The sequence below is a fragment of the Pezoporus wallicus genome, unplaced genomic scaffold, assembly GCF_028554395.1.
Source record: "Pezoporus wallicus isolate ANWC-B61680 ecotype Strahan unplaced genomic scaffold, APGP_CSIRO_Pwel_v1 contig_1438, whole genome shotgun sequence".
Taxonomy (NCBI): domain Eukaryota; kingdom Metazoa; phylum Chordata; class Aves; order Psittaciformes; family Psittacidae; genus Pezoporus; species Pezoporus wallicus.
The window spans coordinates 3,241,365-3,261,904 of NW_026638681.1; the positions used below are offsets into that span (position 1 = coordinate 3,241,365).

The 20,540-nt window shown below is 38.2% G+C and overlaps 1 protein-coding gene across 17 annotated transcripts in view; it reads left to right on the forward strand.

The window, feature by feature from the left end:
* Positions 1–20,540, forward strand: part of DMD (dystrophin) — a 1,199,681-nt gene that overhangs the window by 864,345 nt on the left and 314,796 nt on the right. For all 17 annotated transcript variants that reach the window (XM_057411860.1, XM_057411861.1, XM_057411863.1 and 14 more), the window contains one exon: positions 15,130–15,365. In XM_057411860.1, coding sequence (XP_057267843.1) covers positions 15,130–15,365 — 236 coding nt within the window. The remainder of the gene's footprint in view (positions 1–15,129; positions 15,366–20,540) is intronic.

Below are 20,540 nucleotides of genomic sequence, written 5' to 3' on the forward strand. Positions count from 1 at the left end.
CCAACTTGCCTACTCAAAGTGTCTTAATATTACCAAAGAGTATCAACACAAGGAGTCTGCCCAGCAGTTCAAGAAATCCTAAAGTAGTCTGGAACATTTTCCTCAATGCTTCATTTAGTTCAAGAGCCAATCAGGTAATTTTATCTTTAAAAAGCCAAACATAGAAGTAGTCCTCATGAGACAAATAACTCCATTGACTGTACTTTGGCATATGCAGATTATTGCTGTGTTTTACAGAGAAAATAGTTTTAAATTGATTGTTAGTATCATGGATCTCTTTGGGAGTCAAAGTGTTCCTGCAGTATAAAGTTTGTAGTGTTTCTGTTCCTCAGAAAACTCCCTTGACATAATGCCTTCTTAAAGTTTCCTCTTAAAGTTCTAATGAAAAATGTGAAAGTGTTTATGTCTATAAAAAGGGAAAAAATTATTTCATGATTGATTAAGGAAAAAGTCCATTTATCATACTGAAACATGAAAACGTGTGGGGGGGACACCCTATCGCTCTCTGCTACTAACTGAAAGGAGGTTGTAGTGAGGTGAGGGTCAGCCTCTTTGCCCAGGTAATGAATGACAGGACAAGAGATAATGGCCTCAAGCTGCACTAGGGGAGGTTTAAGTTGGATATTAGAAAAAAATTTCTTCACCAAAAGGGTGATCAGGTATTGGACAGGCTGCCCAGGGCAGTGGTGGAATCACCATACCTGGAAATGTTAAAAAACATGTAGATTAGGCCTTAGTGACACGGTTTAGTGGTGGACTTGACAGTCCTGGGATAACAAGTTGGACTTGATGATCTTAAAGGTCTTTCCAACCTACCTGATTCTTTGGATATTCTTAACTGTTATCTTCATTGTCAAATATAAAACTCTTTATCTAAGACATGAATATATTTACAACAGGCAACCATGAATTAATGTAATTAGTGTAATTTAGTCAAAACTTTGTACTTACCTTATGAAGAAAGTGTTTGTCCAAAATTGCCATGTGATAATCCACATAATAAATATACAAATCATTTAATGTACAGTATAACTTCACCTTATTTTATGCAAACCAGTATATGCAGATTGAGGCTCTGTAACCTCTCTGCTTAGACGTGTGAAATCTTCCACATTAAAAGAATACACTAAATGAGAAACGGAATCTAGTAGAAGAAGATATGATTCACATCCACAGTAGGAAATAACAGGTTTTAGATATTACTTATTAATTTTATTTGAGCCCATCTGAATTCCCTACTTCAAGTTTTTCGTCTTTGCCTTTTAAAACATGTTAAGCATGCCTAAGGGAAGACTCAAATCAGTAATGAAAATAGAGGATACAGGGCACAGGCAAGCCAGAAAGAAATTGTGTCCCTCAGCTGCATGTTTCCTGGCATTTCTTATTGCAATTAAGAAACAAGACAATTGTTTAGAGGAGAGGAAAAAACACAAACATTTCTGATTATTTTCACTTTTTTTACAATAAACAAGGGATATTAGCCTTAACATAAGCTCAGTTTATATTATGCCACTATCTCAGCACTCGAATCAACTTCTACATTTGTAAAAATAACACTAGCAGTATCCAAAAAAATGGTTAATTTTGCTTTAGCAGAAAAATTTGTGGCGGTACTGCAGATATTTGTTCAGCTAATATTTAAACTACAGAATAGAAAGAAGTAACGAACACGATCATGTCATATATAGTTTGCATAAATAAAGTTTATTTATAGAAGAGCAAGATTTTTAAATCGTCACCATTACATTGTTTGTACTGGAGTTTGTTGTTTTTTTTTTCGTTTAGCTTGTGGCTTGTTTTTTATCCCCATATTGACTATTTTTAAAACATTATGCCAATATTGCGATGAGTATCCAGTGGTGATACTACATAATTTCAGAATATTGCTTTCACCTAACTTTTAAAGTATGTGTTAATAGTTAAATCAGCCTTGTTATTGTAATCAATGATACTGCTAGAAATGAAATGTAGAACCACCATGTAGCTAGTATATGAAGGGTACTTCTGTTACCTATTTTTAGTTTCAGTGTCTGCTTAATTCTTACACCCACTAGAAGTGATCCATTCATACCTTACCCTTTGCTTTTCAATTTTTAATGGGTCCATCAGTCATGTTGAACTTTGCCTAAGGAAAGGTTCACAAGGAATACCATGACAGTGCTGTATTATTAAAAGGAGACTAAATTACAGAGCAGTTTATCTTTCAGAAAGGTTTGAATAGAACAATAGGTTCAATCAGAGCAAGAGTTATTAATGCTACTTCAGTTTACAGATATATATTACAATCTTTGGTATTATATTACATGCCCCTGTTTGAGTCATAGTCTATCTAGCATAGAGTACTGCAAATTTAAAGCTTTTTCTACCACATATAGAGTGGTTCATTGAATGTTTACATATGCTGTGCCAGAATTATTTAATGCATTATGTTCAGTCTTAGCTGCTTTGCTCCCAAAGCATTCTCTATTCTCATACTATTTCCAATTTGGGTTTTAGAGACTGTAACTGAAAATATAGCTTTAGAGGTTGCCACAGGTTGGAAGGGACCTCTGGAGGTCATCTGGTCTAGCTTTTCTACTCAGCAGGCTGACCTAGAGGAGGCTGCTCAGGATTGTTTCCAGACAACTTTTGAGTATTACCAAGGATGGAGACCCTACAACCTCTCTGTAAAACCTGTAGCAGTCACCCTCACAGGCAAAAAGTGTTTCCTGATATTTAGAGGAAACCTCCTGTGTTTCAGTTTGTGCACACATCTTGACTGCATGGCACTGTGGTTACCTGGGTCCTCCATTTTGTCCTGTGACATTTGCTTTACTGCAGTCTTAAGGCACTTCTCCCTGTCACAATGATCCATCAAAGTTTATAGAAAGGGGCTTTGCAATGCCATCTGCACAGCTCCCCAGCACTCATGGGTGCACCTTGTCAGGGTACATAGACTTATGTATGTGTAGTTTGCTGAAGTATTCTCCAACCTCATTCTCTTCTATGAAGGATTTTTTAAAAAGTCATAACATCTCTACACGGAAATGCTCTTGAACTGCCACCTATGATGGCAGTATTCTCATCAAATAAACCATTAGCATTCAATTTATAAGTATCTGGATTATAAAGGAAGTATTTACAGAAGCTCTTCTCAACAACAGATCATAATCTTCACTTTCTGCTCTGCAGCACTAAGTTAACTTCACCTTAATACTATTTACATTATGACGCACAGAAGATTTATATCACTGAAATTCTTAGTGTTTGCTAGAATTTTTCTATTTTTCTGACAGACAGGGACATATGTTCTTTTTCCCACTGCAATCCAGTGTTTGTGAAAACAAGAGCTTTTCTTTAGACTGAGTGAAAGACATATCTAAACATCATTCTGTTGTGTTTGGAGAAATTGGGAAAAATGCATTGTACGATAAACAGCTTAGTCATGCTTCTACATATGAAAAGGAGGTGAGCAATAAAAGTCTGCCACATCTCTCCTACGACAAAGAAGGGTAAGGCTGAGAAAGCTGACACTTAACTTTCAAAACTGTAGATTTAGTTATGATGCTACTCATTAATAATAGTAACATATTAGAATCCATAGCTTTTATGATTATTTTTCAAATATAGCACTACACATTCATTTGTGAACGCTTTTCTCCTGACAGTTTTAACCTTGACTTTCTTTTGCATCTCTAAGAATTATGGAGTCCTTAGTTGTGTTCCCTCTCTTCATCCCACTGCACAGGCTATTTTAGATCTAAACTTTAACTATTAATCTTATAAACTATCAGCATCTTTTTTTTTACCTGTATTAATCTAAAGAGTGTATAATTCATAATGACTTGTTAGGAATCATTCAGAGTTTATTGAATACAAAGGAAGTCTAGGAACTTAACTTGTATTTTAAATTAATGGCAATAGCACATAATGTGAAATTTCCCTAAGTGTTTATGAAATTAAGTAGTTACCCATTTATACTCTATAAACAAATACTATCTATGAAATATCTATGATACAGTTACTAAGTAATCTTTCCTAGGAATTGACACTAGCGTTCTATTCAAAGACAGAAAGACTCACTTTGAAACGTTTGTTTTTTTTTTCTTTAAAAGCTTATTAAAATCTTAATAAACTGTTAGCTTAGAGATAAAACACTTAAAACCTGTAAAGGGTGCATATTTTCCACATTTAGAGCTGTGCATGTAATTTTGTTGGCAATAACTTTTTGTCATGGTTTAAAACTAGGCAGAGGGCTCATTCACTCACTCCCCCCCTTCTTGCCCTCCCCCTATTCCCGGAGGGACGGAGAGGAGAATCGAAATGAATGCAACTCCCTCAGGTTGAGATGAGAACAGTTTAGTAACTAAGCTATAACACAAATCACTACTGCTACCACCAATAATAATAATGATAAAAAAAACAAAGAGGGAAGAGAATACAACACCTCACCACCAGCCGACTGATAACTCACCCCCCCAACCCAACCAAATACCGACTGATACCTCCTCCAACCCTGAAGTCCCCCAGCCCTTCCTGCTAACTCCCAGTTACATCCTGGACATGACGTGCTGTGGTATGGAATACCTCTTTGGCTAGCTTGGGTCAGGTGTCCTGTCTCTGCTTCCTCCTGGCTTCCCCTCCTCCCTGGCAGAGAATGAGTCTCACAAAGTCCTTGGCCAAACCAAAACATCATTGTTATCAGCTCTGTTCCCAAGTTGAAAGTCAAAACACAGCGCTGCACCAGCTACCAAGAAGGAGAAAAATGACTGCTACTGCTGAACCCAGGATACTTTTTGATCAACATGAAGCCATTATTGAGTTCCAATCACAACAAATACCCCATCCTTACTTTCAAATTTAAATGTTGTTTGTTTTTTTTTTTTTCTTTAATAAATTGATATGATTTATTTCAGTTAATCAGAGCTGTGTTGCCTCCTGCAATTGTATTACTTTTCTTTCGGAACTCCTTTGTGACCCAGAACACGTAGCAGGTAGCTGTAGGCCTCTCTTCACATAATGTTATTGGCAGTGAGCACCTTGCGTGGGTTGTGCTGCATGGGAGAACTTAATGTACTCTTTAGTCTATTTCCTTAATTTGAAGAGCAGAGATAAATGAGGCTATTCATTTATCACTGGGACAAGTCTAAGGAATAAATCAGTCTCAGAACTGTCTTCCTAAATGTCTCTCAGGGAAGTCTACTTGGAGTTTAAGAATACGAGTGCTGGTATGATGACACTGAGGCTTTCCATGAAATAAGCAAGCCCTACCTGTGCCTGTGCCACATTGAAATCAGTGAAATGCTGGTTTGCCCACAGAGGAAATTTTGTCTTATCACTAGAGAAGGCAATCTTGCTTATGTTAAAATAACAAATTCATTGAGTAATGTTGTCTGTACATATGCCACAGGGTACAGGTATTCTTCCTCTGTTTTCCTTGGAGTGAGTAAAACACAGCCCGCTTTCTTTGACTAAAACAGAAACAAAGTTTAGTGGGTGTATGTCACTGCTATTTACTGTGTAAAGGATTTAAGGCTGGCATATGTCTTAATTGGCACTGCAAACCATGGAACTAAATCCCCAAGAACCTAGACATGCAAACTGAATTTCAATCTGCAGTTACTGTGTAATTTCTTGTCAAAAAGTTTTGACCTGGTAGATGCAGTTACCTTAGAAACATAGAATCATAGAATAGTTAGGGTGGGAAAGGACCTTAAGATCATTTAGTTCCAACCCCCCTGCCATGGGCAGGGACACCTCACCCTAAACCATGCCACCCAAGGCTTTGTCCAACCTGACCTTGAACACTGCCAGGGATGGAGCATTCACAACTTCCCTGGGCAGCCCATTCCAGTGCCTCACCACTCTAACAGAAAAGAATTTCCTCCTTCTATCCAATCTAAACTTCCCCTGCTGAAGTTTCAACCTGTTACCCCTTGTCCTATCACTACAGTCCCTAGTGAAGAGTGCCTCCCCAGCATCCTTGTAGGCCCCCTTCAGATAGTGGAAGGCTGCTATGAAGTCTCCATGCAGCCTTCTCTTCTCCAGACTGAACAGCCCCAACTTCCTCAGCCTGTCTTCATATGGGAGGTGCTCCAGTCCCCTGATCATCCTCATGACCCTCCTCTGGACTTGTTCCAACAGTTCCGTGTTCTTTTGATGTTGAGGACACCAGAACTGCACACAATACTTCAGGTGAGGTCTCCTGAGAGCAGAGTAGAGGAGCAGGATCACCTCCTTCGACCTGCTGGTCATGCTCCTTTTGATGCAGCCCAGGATACGGTTGGCTTTCTGGGCTGCAAGCACACACTGCTGGCTAATGTTCATTTTCTCATCAACCAACACCCCCAAGTCCTTCTCCTCAGGGATGCTCTGAATCTCTTCTCTGCCCAACCTGTAGCTGTGCCTGGGATTGCTCTGACCCAGGTGTAGGACCTTGCAGTTGGCATGGTTAAACTTCACGAGGCTGGCATCAGCCCACCTCACAAGTGTGTCAAGGTCCCTCTGGATAGTATTCCCTCCCTCCAGTGTATCAGCCAAACCACACAGCTTGGTGTCATCGGCAAACTTTCTGAGGACGCACTCAATCCCACTGTCCATGTCACCAACAAAGATGTTGAACAAGACCGGTCCCAACACCGATCCCTGAGGGACACCACTCGTTATGTAATTAAAACTTAAATACTACTTGAAACTTTCAGAAGGATTGTTGGGAACATTCCTGTGAACTGAGTGTGTTCTGCTTAAGGACTTTGGCTTGAAAAGAAGGTATCAAAAGGGGTTTGAAGATCTTGGGAGTGTTGTCATTCTTTCTGTCTATTCTGTTCCTGTTCAGTACCTAAGTAAGGAGTTTTATGTGTTCTGAGTTGTCAGTGTAAACCTCTCTTGAAACACAACACTGAAATAGGCAGAATAAGAGGAGGAAAAAAAAGTGTGTTCCTGCAGTTGACTTCATTTTGCTTTTCTTATTTCTGCATTTAATAGTTTAATTTCAGTTTCATGACACATTCCTAATATTCTTACTCTTAAAATTTAACATTACAGGTTATTTTCAAGATGCAAAAAATACCAATATGCTCTTGAGTTTCATCAGGTGTATTTCAAGAGCAAGGTGAAAATCACTTCTAGTTTGGAGTTAGATTGGTTTTCAGCTTTTTGTTTGACATTTTAGTTCTGTGTTTTATTTTTCTCCTATTATTTTTCTGTGTTGTTTCCTTTGTTAAACAGCAGAAAGTCCTAATAAGAAATTACCTTAATAGCTACAGGTTGGTGTGGTTTAATGTCTTAAATTTTAATTGTCATTTTGATTTTGTTGTTTATCATATCACCGGTGTGAACAGATATAACCTATAAATAAGTTGAACGATTAAGTACTTAGTTGTATTTATGATGTCTTATAGGGGGGTAAAATTTGCTACAAACTATCCCCTTTAAGTCACAGAAACTGTCAGTGCAGCTCTAGAGAAATTGTTTCAGAATTATATCTGTTGCAACATGTTGTGTAATTAATATTGATTTATATTTCTCTTTTAATTTTAATCATCATATGCTTCTGTTAAATGAACAAGTTCATATCTCTGCAAGCATGAAAGAAAGAGAAATAAGGAGCAGGTATTGTTTCAAGTGTATTTTTGTTCTGAGTGGAGGTAATTGTCAGAAGAAGTGTGCAACCACTTTCTAAAGGTAATTGTAATCAGTAATTTAATAACTCAATTTTTTTAACTGCTCAGTCAAAGTGGAACAGATTATTACCATCCTTAGTAGGTAATGGTAGATAGTGGTAGCTTTTAAAAAAGATATATCAGGCATTGCACTTCTGCTGGTACCTTACAGTCCTCTGTAGTATTTCAAGTTTCTTGATGTAAAAGAGCTACATCAAAGGGGTAGAAAAAAACTAAGCAAAAATCCAGAGCAGTTACTCCATGAACTTCAGAAGGTTAGAAGTACCCTATTCTGGAATAGCTGCCACTAGAGGAAAAATAAGTAAATGAATACTAATTAGGAAACTCTTGAGTGTATACTCGGGCCAAAATATGTGAGCTGCTAAGAGATGCCAGGCAGTCTTAGCAGATACCCTGAATTTCATTACAGAGTTTCATGAAGAGTCCCAGTTTAGACAGTTTTTCTTCGGTTTACCTGGAATACTGATGATAATATTAATTGCCTCTAAGGCAACTTCTGTTTAACTTATGTGAATGCCAAACTAAACAACTGTTTTCTTTTTGTCTGAGTATCTTTGAAGTCATAGAGGAAATAAAAGGTATTTACATGAACTTTAGGCCAAATGGAAGTGGACCTAATTATCCATCCATTGGTAAAGACTGGAAGTAAATACTTATGCATACTTTTCACACTTAACTGCTTTGGCAGTCAGCTACATTTTTCAGTAATTGCATATCTTGACCATGATATGGAATATATCACTGAAAATAATGAGCCTTGCTCTGAATCACTTTGACCTACAGTATTATGGAGCTCATGTGAGGAGAGGGTACAATAAGATGGTATTTTGGAATTGTTACAATCAATCATGACTGATCTGTGAAGTTGAATTCCTATCCAGGAGTAAGACAGTATAGACAATTCTGCGATTTTATGTCTTTGATATATAATTTTCTCTAGTCTCCAGCTCAGAGAGAGGAAAGCATAAAAACACATCAAGCACAGAAAGCTCTAAAGGACAACATCAAAACCAAACAAAGTATTTTTGAATCTACAGAAAACTGGTATATTTTGTTATCATTATTTATTTATAGTTTGTGCTGTTTGTTGCATGTTTTTTTTGTTCTTCTGGCAATTAAATAATATTCATCAGAGACACACATGCTCATAGACTTGCCTGCTGTTTCCCCCACCCAACCCCTGCTGAACAAAGATGAAAAATACTATGGCCTTCTGATTGTAAACATTGAAAGAGTACAACCAAGGTATTCCTGTCAAACTGAAATTACAATATTGGCAGAAAAACGCTGTGTGTAATTCTGAGGATGTTAATGATTATTCATCATACTTTTTTTGACAGAGCAATGAAGACGTACAAAGTGGTGACTAATATTTTGGTTTCTCAGTGATCTTCTGGGAGTTATTTCAGACCATTGAAGTTTCTAATCTCTAAATGCCAACTCAGATTAAGTAACTACTAATAACACTTTTTTTTTTTTTTTTAATGTTGACATTCTTGTCGAGCTTCAATTACTTTAGGAAGTGAAAAAAAAGCAAGTGAATCCACAAATGAAATAGTTCTTGATTGTATATATATATGAAAGTAATTCTAAGTTCCTTCAGCATTAAAAGAGCATTATGTATTTTCTCATTGCCTTGCAGATATTAATACAATTTTCTCTTTTCCCTCACTACTCCTGCTTGATGTGGCTTTGTTTTAAATTTTACCTTTGTTTAATGGCCCAAAAGTGGCAACTATGTGGGCTCCATCCATTTTTTTGAAATACTCATGACATGCCACTCTGTGGAAGAAGTTGATCATTCCTCCCCTTTTCTCCTCCCTTGCAGCAATAGTAGTTGCCAAAATTACTCCTTCATCTGCTGACAGCCAAAGGAAAGCTATGGCCTATTGCTACTTTGAGGAGAAGGATGGGAGAGGTGATGGCTTCTTCCACCAAAGTGTGAAAGAATGGTACCTAATAGTGTTGTGCTGCTCTCTAGGCAGTAGAGACACTCATGGGGTGCTACGCACCATTCACTGTTTAAGCACCTGTTTCCTATCTTCTCCAAAACCAGGAGTAGGGGAGTTTGGGTGGGTGTAGGGGGCATGAATCCAAAAATTCAGACTTTGAACCACGAGTTGGAATTTGTTGCTTTTGGTAATGAGCTGAATCTTCTTCTGGAAGCCAAACTCAGTCAATTATGTCTGTTAGTGAATAATAGGTTCAGTACATTGCCTTTTAATTACTGAATATTCTCCCTGTTATCTTGGGCTAAAAGTTATGGGCAAAAAGGCATATAAGATGTAAAAAGTACAGTTAAAAACTCAGCTACATCAGGAGTCATTTTGTGGGTCTGGCTAGTCACAGCATTGCGTAGTGGGTGAGGTTGGAAGGGACCTCTGGAGGTCACTTAGTCCAACCCCTCCACTCAGGCAAGGTGGCCTAGGGGAGGCTGCCCATCATCATGTTCAGACAACTTTTCAGTATTTCCAAGGTTGGAGACTCCATAACTTCTTTGGGAAAGCTATGATGAGGCTCAGACATACTCACCTGAAATGTTTCATGATATTCAGCAGGAACCCCCTGTGTTTCAGTTTGTGCCTATTGCCTCTTGTCACAGGGCGCCACTGGAACGAGTCTGGCTCCATCATTTTTGCACCTTCCTTTCAGATATTCAAACATGTTGATGAGAGCCTCCCTGATTCTTCTCTTTTCTAGGCTAAACATTCCCTGCTCTTTCAGGCTTTCCTTGTATGAGAGATGCTTCAATCCTTTAATCATCACTACGGCCCTTCACTGGTCTCCCTTCAGTAGCTTTATAACTGTCTTGTGTTGGGGAGCCTAGAACTGGACACAACACTCCAGATGTGGCATCACTAGTGCTGAGTTAATTTCTGCTTTGTTTGCATCATTTAGCTAAAAAGAAATAGGACAGAAAATATCTGGTGTTATTTCAAGACAGATAAGAGAATACCTAGTGAGTACAGCTTATTATTAATTATTCACATAAGTGTAAAAATTTTTAAAATAAAATAAAAAGGTGAAGGAAAGAGTTCCTCTAGGGTTAATTCAATAAAACCTTACAAACCTTTCCATGTCAGGGTGCTGTAGTCAGGGGTTGGTGCCATAGTCAGGGGTCGCTGCCATCGTCAGGGGTGTGGTGCCATAGTCAGGGATCTGGTACCATAGTCAGGGGTTTGGTGCCACAGTCAGGGGTTTGGGTATCTTGAACATGGGACTCAAGTCAGTTGGCCAGGTCTAGTGGGGGCTGGTGGAGCTGGTCTGACAAAGAAGGGGAAGAGCGGTTTTGGTAGGAGGCTTGCCAGACTGATCAAGGATGCTTTAAACTACATGTACTGGGATATCATTCCGTCCCAACACACCCAGTCAGTTGCCAGCACCTATAATAAATGCTTGGAGCAATGTAGAGATATTCCAGCCACTCCAGCCAATGAGCCGGCTTCAGTTGGAGCTTGGCTCAGATGCCTCTATACAAACACCCGTAGCATGGGGAACAAGCAAGAGGAATTAGAAATGTGTGCACATCTACGGGAGTATGATATAACAGGCATCACAGAAACATGGTGGGATGGCTCCTATGACTGAAGTGTTGGAATGGAAGGTTACAGGCTCTTTAGAAAAGACAGGCCTGGCAGGCGGGGAGGGGGAGTTGCCCTTTATGTTAGGGATAGGCTGGAGAGTATGGAACTCTGTCTGGGGACAGGTGAGCAGTCCACAGAGAGTTTGTGGGTCAGGACTAAAGGGAGAACAGCAATAGGAGACATTACTGTGGGGATCTGTTACAGACAGCCTGATCAAGAGGAATCTATGGATGGAGCACTCTACAGACAGAGAGGAACAGCCTTACACTTGCAGACCCTTGTCCTCATGGGGGACTTCAACCACCCTGATGTCTGTTGGAGGGATGGTATGGCCCTGCACAAGCAATCCAGCAGGTTCCTTGATTGTGTGGAAGACAACTTCTTTCTGCAAGTAATAGAGGAGCCAACAAGGAGAGGTGCCATGCTTGACCTCATGGGGAATTAAAGACCAGTCAGTCTCACCTCTGTGCCTGGCAAAACCTTGGAGCAGATTCTCCTGAATGGCAACCTAAGGCACATGAAAATCAACAAGGTGCTTTGTGACAGCCAGCACGGCTTCACTAAGGGGAAATCCTGCCTGACCAATTTGGTGGCCTTCTATGATGGGGCTACAGAACTGATGGACAGGGGTAGAGCAGTTGATGTCATCTACCTGGACTTGTATAAAGCGTTCGACACTGTCCCTCATGACATAGAATCATAGATTAGTTAGGGTTGGAAAGGACCTTAAGATCATCTAGTTCCAACCCCCCTGCCATGGGCAGGGACACCTGACACTAAACCGTATCACCCAAGGCCTTGTCCAGCCTGGTCTTGAACATTGACAGGGATGAAGCATTCACAACTTCCCTGGGCAACCTATTCCAGTGACATCCTTGTCTCTAAATTGGAGAGATGTCAATTTGGTAGGTGGACCACTCCACGGACAAAGAACTGGCTGGAGGGCCGCACGCAAAAAAGTTGTGTTCAATGGCTTAACGTCCAGCTGGAGACCAGTAACAGGCGGTGTTCCTCAGGGATCGGTGTTGGGACCAGTCTTGTTCAACATCTTTGTTGGTGACATGGACAGTGGGATTGAGTGCGTCCTCAGAAAGTTTGCTGATGACACCAAGCTGTGTGGTTCAGTCAATAATGATGGAGGGAAGGAATGCCATCCAGAGGGACCTTGACACGCTTGTGAGGTGGGCTGATGCCAGCCTTGTGAAGTTTAACCATGCCAACTGCAAGGTCCTAAACCTGGGTCGGAGCAATCCCAGGCACAGCTACAGGTTGGGCAGAGAAGAGATTCAGAGCAGCCCTGCGGAGAAAGACTTGGGGGTGCTGGTTGATGAGAAAATGAACATGAGCCGGCAGTGTGTGCTTGCAGCCCAGAAAGCCAGCCGTATCTTGGGCTGCATCAAAAGGAGCATGACCAGCAGGTCAAAGGAGGTGATCCTGCCCCTCTACTCTGCTCTTGTGAGACCTCCCCTGGAGTACTGTGCAGTTCTGGTGTCCTCAACATCAAAAGAACACAGAACTGTTGGAACAAGTCCAGAGGAGGGCCATGAGGATGATCAGGGGGCTGAAGCACCTCCCGTATGAAGATAGGCTGAGAAAGTTGGGGCTGTTCAGCCTGGAGAAGAGAAGGATGCGTGGAGACCTCCTAGCAGCCTTCCAGTATCTGAAGCGGGCCTATAGGGATGCTGGGGAGGGACTCTTCACTAGGGACTGTAGCGATAGGACAAGGAGTAACGGGTTAAAAGTTAAACAAGGGAAGTTTAGATTGCATAGAAGGAGGAAATTCTTTTCTGTTAGGGTGGTGAGGCACTGGAATGGGTTGCCCAGGAAAATTGTGAATACTCCATCCCTGGTGGTCTTCAAGGGCTGGGTTGGGCAGAGCCTTGAGTGGCATGGTTTAGGGTGAGGTATCCCTGCCCTTGGCAGGGGGGTTGGAACTTGATGGTCTTAAGGTCCTTTCCAACCCTAACTATTCTATGATTCTACGATTCTGTGATTCTATGATTCTATGGAAAAGAAATGTTGATTTTCTCATCTGTGTGATTTTAATTAAAAAAAATTACTGTGTTGAACCACTTTTTACAATAACTGATTTACTTCATAGTTGTCCACAGGTGTGTGATTTTAAAGTATAGAAAGGGAAAGTAGAAGGATTTCACTTTCAGAAACACAATAATGATATGGATGTGTGGATAAATATGTTTAATTGCAGTGTATGTCATTAAAAATCATAATTTGCAGGAGTTACTCTTGGTGTCATAATATTGCCATTTATTCAGGCTAGAAAATAACCTATATGTTAGTTGATTTGGTGACTTGTTTGTTAAGTATACAGTATTTTTAATGGTGACAGCATTTTATGGTTCTTTATCAGTGACAGTCATTTAGATATTTGTGCACAGCTTTTTCCTTTTCTGCAGTGCTGAAGAGGGTCACTGATTCCTCAGTAAAGTAACTGAATACTTTACTCATTAGTGAAAAATAAGCTGCTAAATTCCTTGCCAAGGTCAGATGATGTTACTGATTGGTTTAGTGTTTCAAGTGGTTTTACAGCCAAACTGTTGGACCCTTATCTGCTACTTGAGTTTTTAGACTTCAGGCAGACTTTGCATAGTGTCATGGATGCCAATGGAGAAACCCATCAAACTGTCACAAGTACTGGAAAGCAACAAAAAAACCCTTACTGCCTTACTGTGAATAAGTTGACACTGGGGATGGGAGTGTGTGTTGGGGATTTTGTTGGTGGGTTCATTTGTGTGTGGGTTTTTGTTTGTTTGTTTGGGGTTTGGGTTTTGTTTGTTTTTTGTTGTTGGGTTTTTGTTTGTTTGTTTGTTTTTCTGCCTAGTACAAACTACCTCACAGGAGGAGTCAGGAAACTACTCTGTATAAAGACTAGGAAAAATGCATACCAACATGTTGGCTCTTTAGAAATTTGTATTTGGGTTTCAATAATTGTATTCTGCATGTCAGTGTTAAAAAATGTAAGGCATGCTCCACACAGCTTTGTTTCAGCTTTCCTGGTTTAGCTATTGTGGTGTTTAGGTTGATTCACATAGAGATTCTGTAGCTACTCTAGAGGGTAGGTATTAAGTCTCTCTTTTCTAATGATTTAGTACCTCACTGAAGCAATACCCTAGTGTTCCTGTGTTTTTCCTTTATATCATTTTTTATAGTTGACTGGACTTTACAAACAATAAGAAAAAATAACCAAATACAATGCTATGTAGCCTCGTCTGCCATAATATTGTTCGGAATGAATTGCTTTTGTAAGATTAACTGGAGGGCAAAAATAATTTTCAAGTTACAAGGAGGAAAAATCAAGAATCAGCTAAGGCTGAATTTCTTGTTGTGCAAACACCCATATTGGTCACAGAGCCAATGGGAAATAGCCAGTGGCAACAGAAAGTGAGAATATTGTTGGTGAAACAAATTCAAAGCAACAGAGTGACTGGAGACCGTGGAAGAAATACATTTCTTGATAAATAGTCATGCTGTGATACATTGGATAGTGCAACCAATTTTTTTCAGTCTGCCTCTGGCCTCGACAGGTCTGACCACACTACTAGATTTTGGAAGATGACTTATGTGTAACAATATTTCAGTGACCTTGAGTGAAGGGTTCTTAGTACACTGAGATCTTTGCTAGTGTTACTATGTCACATCATTCTTTCAGGATGAAATTTGATTATGCTGAAAATGCTGAATATTAAGCATGCACTACAATAGAACTACTCTGGAAAAATTAATATATTCTTTTTAATTTTTGCATTTCCAGTAGGTATAAGACATCAAGAAATGTTATCCTTTCTACTGCCTAAATTCTGTTACTGAAATAAACGCTTATCATAGTTCATTTATTCAGTAATTTTAGCTTTTTTTTTTTTCAGTAACTTCTGGTGAAACTGTTGCTGTGGATACACAAACCAGGGTAACCAAGGAAACCACCACCTTCAAACCAGAAATGCCATCTTCTGTGCTTTTGGAGGTTCCAGCCTTGGCTGACTTCAATAAGGCATGGGCAGAACTCACTGACTGGCTTTCTCAACTGGATCGAGATATAAAATCTCAGAGAGTGATAGTAGGTGATCTTGATGATATCAACGACATGATCATCAAACAAAAGGTATGAGTAACACTGATTTTTCAAGTTGAAAACCTCATGGTCTTTATTTTGTATTAAATCATTTCAACAAGGAGCACAGGAGAGATGATAGGATACAATGCATGCAGTTGTTACTGAAGGTGCTTTATTCCATAAGCACAATTATTGATTAAATGTTAAGATAATTAATTGAGGGGAAAAAAAAGTATTTCATCATTTCTGTGGTATTTAAGGCAGACCTCTTTATCTTTCTATTGCTTATGCTGATTGTGTTGTTGGAGCATACAAGCCAAAGGTTGAAATATAAATGTCATGAGAAAGAAGGAACTGCATGGTGAGCTCCAGGTTGTCAGGAGGAAAGATACCCCATTTCATAGCTTTTCTTATGTTGCTTCTGTAATAACTTTCTGAGAAGCTTATATCTTACTGCTGGTGGGTTATGAAAAGCTCCTCGGTTCTCTTAAAGAAAAGAACAGCTCATTAATGCAAATGTTTTGTCAGCAAAACTGCATCAGTGTCACTTATCTTTGAAACACAGAAAAATATGGAAATACATGTGCAAAGAAAATAAAAGGCTAAACTTTAGCTACTCAGTAGCAATAAAAGTAATTGGTATTGTAAAGCTTGAAAGTAATTATCCAGATTTAACATAGTTCAGTGTAAAATATTTGGCATGCCTATGAAAAACTTCTCAGTGTTATGTTTCCATTCAGCATAGTGCTAAACTGAGTTTAGGACTCTATTATTCTCTTCTGCTCTTTCCTCCTTCTCATTCTAAAAAAAAATCTGATTTATTGTAAAGATGATATTGACATTCTTTCTCTTTGCTTAAAGTAAGAAAGACAGGGAGAAACAATGGTCACATTTTCCCTACTATCTATACTAAGCAATTTTATAAGAACATGTATCTTAAAATATGCAGATGCCTCATAGGATTAAATCTGCTTGTTTTCTTGTATTTCCCCCATTTTTAATGGTTTAAAATTTCTATTTTTGAGACATTTGTTTTGGTTTATTTCCTAGATAAGTAAAATAGTTATTTCATCTTGATTCATGAACAAAATATTTATTGTGTAGAATTATATAGTGTTTTATTAAGTAAAATATCTTTAAAATGGCATGGGTGTATTTAAATAATGAGTGATAGTTGCAGTAGCACCTACACAGTACACTAGATTAAAATAGCCGTTATGTCATTTGGAAAGGTTGAGAACCAAAGAAGACTTGCTGGCACATTATCTTTTAATCTTTTCCAAATCATTTTGGTTTTAAAATTTTGTGTTGTCAAACACTTGGTTCAGAATTACATGTTTTTCTTACTTATGCCTTGTTTTAGCACATTATTGTGGTGGGCAAAATCCGTAGCTTGCTTCCTTCTGCAGATCTCTTTTACTTAAATATGACGTCAATTTACTGACTCTTGAGGATTTCAATTCATGTTATACATTTTAAAATTAACTAGTTTTTATCGGCATTTTATCTTAACTCAAGGGTAAAATACTTTAGGTGGTAAAGCCAGCACTATTGCAGTCTTCCTCTCACTTCTGTTCCTGGCCGGGTAGCCCTGTCTCTTTTTTTGATACCATGCTGTGCTGGTAACAGAACCAGCAGGAAAACTCTTTTTTGCTGTGCTTACCTCTCTAATTGGCTGTGCAACAGAATGTGACATTTAATATAGTCTCTGATGAAATGGAAAAATTAATGTCTAAATATAGACTCCAGTTCTGTTAACTGGCTCTCTCTTCTCTAACCATCATCTTAATGTCACTTAATACATGGAAATGAATGTAACAAAATTTTGATTCTGCTCCTAAATCTGTCACTGTACTATTAGGTGAGATTAGCAGACAGAATTCTCAAAACAGACAAAGAATTTTAGGTTTCCCAAAAAAAACCCAGATTGCTTTCTAATGCGTAAAGTGTCTGCAGCATTATGTGAGCTGATGAAATTGGACATACAGGCACTTAGCTATTCTGAAAAGTCAGGACAAATATGATCTAAGTTGGAAATCCAAAAGTAGTGCTTACCTCCCCAGATGTGTATATTCTGTAAAATATCATAGTCATACCTCCTGTGTGGTTGTGATTTAAAAGTCATTGAAAGTAATTGTATTGCATTGTGCTCTATTTGGATTTTGTTGCACATCTACAGGGATCTCAGTAAGCTTTAATAGGAGTTCTGTCTTAGCAAATTGACTTTTTTTGTTTTTCAGTTTTTTGATTTTAGGTGAAAATACCATTTTAACATGGCTGACTACTTCCCATATAAAAATTCATCATTATAGAAATACATGCTCAGTGAATCCCTAGTTGCTCACCCAGAATTTAGAATACTGCTAGTCCTGTTGGCATGTTACTAAAGTCTTACTATTTTGGCATTTTGTTTCCATTTCACACTTCTTTTAAAACAGAGAAATACATTTCTAATAAGAAAATGAATTTTCAAAGCAAACATTTTAAAAGCAAAGAAATCTTATATCTTAGCAACGTATGTAACAGAACATTTTTCAAATCTGACTTTAGGTTTTCCTTTTTTTTTTTCTTTCACAGCAGCATGTAATGTTGAAATTAATTCTCTGAGGGCATTTTGGCTAAGTTCATTTCCATCTGATTGTGTCACAAGATCACAGCCACTAACTCTGCCATATTTTCCCTCCATAAAAGTTTAATATGTCGCTAGCCTCCACTCAAACTTTGCCTGGTTGTGATTGCAGTCAATTGGTACTCTTGTGTGAATAGCATGTACAAAGATCAATTATAGAACAAACCAAAAAAGACAACTATTCAAAAAACACTTGTTTTAGTGGCAGCTTCCCTTTAATGAAGGAAGCAATGCAACTTAAATTCTTCTAAGCGGTGCACATACTATGCCGTCAATGAAGCATACCAAAAGAGTAGCATAACGGCTATTCATTTCAGACATCTGTAGTTAATGCTTCTGTCCAAAGAAGTATGCATTTCCTTCAAGCAATGCATTACATATTTTAGTCATCTGTAGTTGTATATAACTTGTTAAATTCTATATAATTAAATGAAAAGACACTAAAATGTGCTTGATAAAGTACTTTAATATTAGCATTAGTGTCATCCATGGTTTTGTTAGAGGAAAATTATTATATTTTACTCATCTGCTTGAAGACTGATGCTTTGCAGGACTTGGTCGTCAAAGAAATAAATGCATGGCAAACTGACAAGAGACTCATATATTGCTTCTGTAGATAATCTTCATTTCCAAATAATGTTCTTGGGTAATATTGCGAATATTTTAATATGCCAAGGTGTAATTAGGTGAGGGACATGACAATACAGTTTGCATTTGTTGTTTCATTTCACTGTCCTGACTTCAAAACAATCAAGATGTTTTATGTTTGAAGGTCAGGCGGGGAGTCTTCATAAAAGAGAAAATCATGAACAGAGGAACAGAATAATAAATTTGCTATGTTATGAAAAAATAGAAACCTTTACTTACTTAAGATGCCAATAAGTCCTTTACTGAGAAACTCTGCTCTGTCATCATTGTGTTTAGAGGAAGGTTTGCAGTGGGAATAGATTTCTACTAAAAGCAGTGAACTACGGAGTTTGTACAAAGCTTGAAGATAATTAGCAATGCCATTTAAAGAGATCAAATACTGTAATCTCCTTAAATTTTGAATTCTGTCCTTGTATTTTACCAAGGCACACTGTCCATCCAAACTTTGTGTAACATATGTTATTGAAAACATAGCTTTCACTTGTACTGGGTGAACATAGATTATAATAACTAGTACTGTTAATGAATTTGACTACAATTTTCAGTGCCTACATTTACTCATTGGTTCTAAGAGTATAGGCTGAGTCTGCACTACTAGGTGCAGTGTAGGGGATTAATCTGAAAAAGTATTTATGTAGAACCAGACCTACAGCCAAGCTAGTTACTGAGACTTTTAAGCAAAGATGAGGAAAAGATACTTTTAGGTAATTATTTGTGTTATGCTACAGTAGTCATCCAGAAAGAGTCAGTTAATTCTACTAAATTAATTTGTCACTATTCAAAAAGTAGGTTTGGTCTTCTGTCAATTAGAGAAGTAAACAAAACTGGAGTGAAGAGATTATTTTCAGTATTAATTCTGAGTTGAGTTTTCAATAGCTGAGAATCTTGTGCAGCTGATCATAGTAAAATAACTGTTAGGAAAAATATTTGTTTATAAACAACACAATTAAAAAACTTAAGATAAAAGACTAGGTTTAACTGACATTCCCCTTGTTTGAGGAATTTTCACCTATCTGTTCCCATGGTTACGTACCATGCATTTTAGTATACAACTTCATTATTATATATGTATTTTTTTGTATACAACCTTACAATTAATATTCTGATAGATCAGAAACATGGGAAGTTTTCTCTCTAAACTGTTTGACAACATTTTTTTTTTTAATAAAAATATAGTTTTCCAATTTTATATCCTTTTCTTACAGAAGCCACTGTTAAGTGCCAGATTAAAAACTGTAGTTCTTTATTATGGGGTGTGTATCAGTGTATTTGAAATATGCCCACATTGAAATAAAACTTGTAGTTACAGCCAAAGACATTTGCCTGTTCATATATTTTTATTAGAAAAGCAAGCTATAGGTAAGGTGAAGTTCTCAACCTTTTAGATAGTGTACTTCAGGTTCTGCAGAGGTATGAAGTTTCATGTTAGTGAGATTGGTGTAAAATGACCCATTTATCACATCTTCAGATAATGTACTGTTGAAGAACACCATAGAAGAGTTTACATTTGGAGCTGAATGTTTTCCAGTTTAGTATTTTGATGTGCTTAACGGGAGGAGTTTCTTAGTCCAGAATCTAAGTAAGATGCCAGTAAGCTGATAGCTGACATTCACACTTTCAGAATCCATCTTCAGAAGCATGTTTGCCACATCCCTTTCTTGGTGCTGCCATGCTGCTTTGAGGGTTGTTTTCAAAGCTTCAGGTTTTGTAGAATCTTCCATTTTCATATGAACAAACAGATGCAGACATTCCTGGGGCAGTGTTGGACCAGAATCAGCTAGCTCCCAAAGCAGGGCTGGAGCTGAAACTGATTCTGCAGCTTGTTAGAGGGTTCCCCAGCATTTCTGTGCACCTCCTCTGATAGCTGAACCCTCCATGTACTTTATGGCTTCAAAGGTGTGCAAAACCTCCTTTCCCTTTATGAATTCCATCATAAAATATACTTG